The 2,500-nt window shown below is 26.2% G+C and overlaps 1 protein-coding gene across 1 annotated transcript in view; it reads left to right on the top strand.

The window, feature by feature from the left end:
• The window catches only part of PRSY57_1121900 (hypothetical protein), a gene marked incomplete at both ends in the record, with an annotated part of 4,017 nt that overhangs the window by 716 nt on the left and 801 nt on the right, over window positions 1-2,500 (top strand). Inside the window, one exon of the mRNA XM_012908183.2 lies at window positions 1-2,500. This exon is cut by the window's left edge and continues 716 nt beyond it; it is cut by the window's right edge and continues 801 nt beyond it. Within this exon, the coding sequence (XP_012763637.2) occupies window positions 1-2,500 (2,500 nt within the window).

The following is a 2,500-nucleotide window of genomic DNA, read 5'->3' as shown; positions in this document are numbered from 1 at the left end:
TAATAATAATAGTAATAATAATGCAAAGGCAGCAAACCCAATGGAGCAATTAACCAATCTATTTTCTCATATAAATAATAATGCCCATCATGACGAAAAGGGGGATGGTCATCCATTAGAACATATAATGAACCTTCTTGGTCATGGACATAATGAAGGTGATGGTAAGGGAGGAGGTAACACACTACAACATTTAGCATCTCTTCTTGGTCAAGGACATAATGATGGTGATGCTAAGGGTGGGAATAACCCACTCGAACATTTAACATCTCTACTTGGTCAGGGACATAATGATGGTGATGGTAAAGGTGGGAATAATCCACTTCAACATTTAACATCTCTACTTGGTCAGGGACATAATGATGGTGATGGTAAAGGTGGGAATAATCCACTTCAACATTTAACATCTCTACTTGGTCAAGGACATAATGATGGTGATGGTAAGGGTGGGAATAACCCACTTCAACACTTAGCATCTCTACTTGGTCAAGGACATAATGATGGTGATGGTAAAGGTGGGAATAACCCAGCAGAATACTTAAAAAAGTTATTTGGTAATTTACAAGGTAATAATGCAAATGGTATTAATGGAAAGAACATGGGAGATCTTCAATCTATGTTAAACAATTTATTGAATAGTGAAAAATATAAGAAGTCTCCATATACATTAGATAAAACTGTAAGTAGTGGTTTTGGTTCTCGTTCAAAAGAATCCATGTTATTAGAATATCAGCATAATAAAAGTGAACAAGAGATATTAAGAGAATTACAAGAATTGATTAATAAGAATAAAATTAAGAATGTGAGTGAGAATAATGAAAAATTAAAACAATATTTTTCCATGTTAAAAGGAAAATATAATCCATATTCTTATGAAAGAAAAATTTTGAATGATATAATAAATGAAGATGATATAAAGACTAAATATAATATTGATGATAATTTTGAAAAGAATTTAATAGTGAATGTACAGAATGATAATATGGAATATGATGTTGAAATGAATAATGAAGAAAAAGAAAAGAAAACTGAAATGTTTGAAGATATAAATGAATTGGATGATAAAGATGCATTAAGTAGTGGATCAATTAATAGTAGTTTAATGAGGAAAAACAAAAGTGAAAATGAAAAATTATTAAGAGGTCTTACAACAAATATAAATGATGATAATGATAATTTACATGAATGTAATTGTAATAATAAATTAAATAATTGTGTATTATCATATATAAATTATAATAATTTAGAATATATGTTACAAAGTTTAGATATTGATGTAAAAGGTTTAATACGAAAGCATATGTTATTAAAAAGGAATAATAATAACAATAATGGTAATAATTTAAATTTTGAAAAAAATGAATCATTTCTTTTACCCTTACCACCATTAACAACCAAATCTAATGTTCAAAATACATCACACTATGTATTAAGAGTACCACGTGTTTTATTTTTAGCTAGTCGAAAATCATTTTCCTCCTCTTATGATAGATCATTATTTCATATATATAATATTATGGATACGCAATTGAAATGGAATACATATTTATGGGGTTATGGTTTTAAATATTATCCTATATTTTTCCCAAAAAATTTACATACCTTATTACATAGCCATGAAAAACAAATAGGAAGTGAACCTTTTGATCTTATATTTGTTCATTCAAGTTTTGTATCAAATTATTATAATTATTATTTCTTTTTGAAAAATATGCCTAAAATTACCACACTTATTTTTATGAATGATGGTTGGGATAATAATGTAAAGAATATTTTTTTAAATTTATTTCCTCATATATTTTTTCAAAACCAAGTAAACATATTTGAATTTAATCCTTTAAATAATATTGATACGGTAGCAGAAAAAAAAAAATTATTTCATAGTTTATGGAATAAAGTAACAAGTAGTACAACAGCTCCTAGTAGTAGTATGCATGATCATGTAATTACTAATAAACATAAAAAAAGGAAAAAAATAGAAACGAAAACAAATAATGTAGCAAATAATGAGAATGATGTGTTATTAACTGGTGATCATTCTTCATCATCATCCCCATCTAATAATAATAATAATAATAATAATATTAATAAATATGATGAAGAGGATGATGAGGAAAATAAAACATTATGGGCTTTTATACCACATGGTGTAAATCATTGTTGTTCTAGTCATTATTATAAATCTTTTATTATGAACGGTACTACCGATAATTATAATAATAATAATAATAATAATAATAATTATAATGGTGAGGGAGAAATGTTACAGGATGATAAACAAAATGGTAATGTACAAAAGGTTGTGAATCCTAACTTTTATTATGATCGTGCGAGAAGTTTGGAAAATCAACATACACCAGCATATGAATTGAGTTATTCATTATTAGATTTATTTTTACCTGAATGTTCATTTAATGAGAAAGATATTTTTAATAATAGCAAAAGAGATATTGATATATTGTATTTATATAATACATCTAATAATTATAATGATTATCTT

This window comes from Plasmodium reichenowi, chromosome 11 (genome assembly GCF_001601855.1).
Source record: "Plasmodium reichenowi strain SY57 chromosome 11, whole genome shotgun sequence".
In the NCBI taxonomy this organism is placed as follows: Eukaryota; Apicomplexa; class Aconoidasida; order Haemosporida; family Plasmodiidae; genus Plasmodium; species Plasmodium reichenowi.
This window is presented reverse-complemented; position numbering and strand designations above follow the sequence as displayed.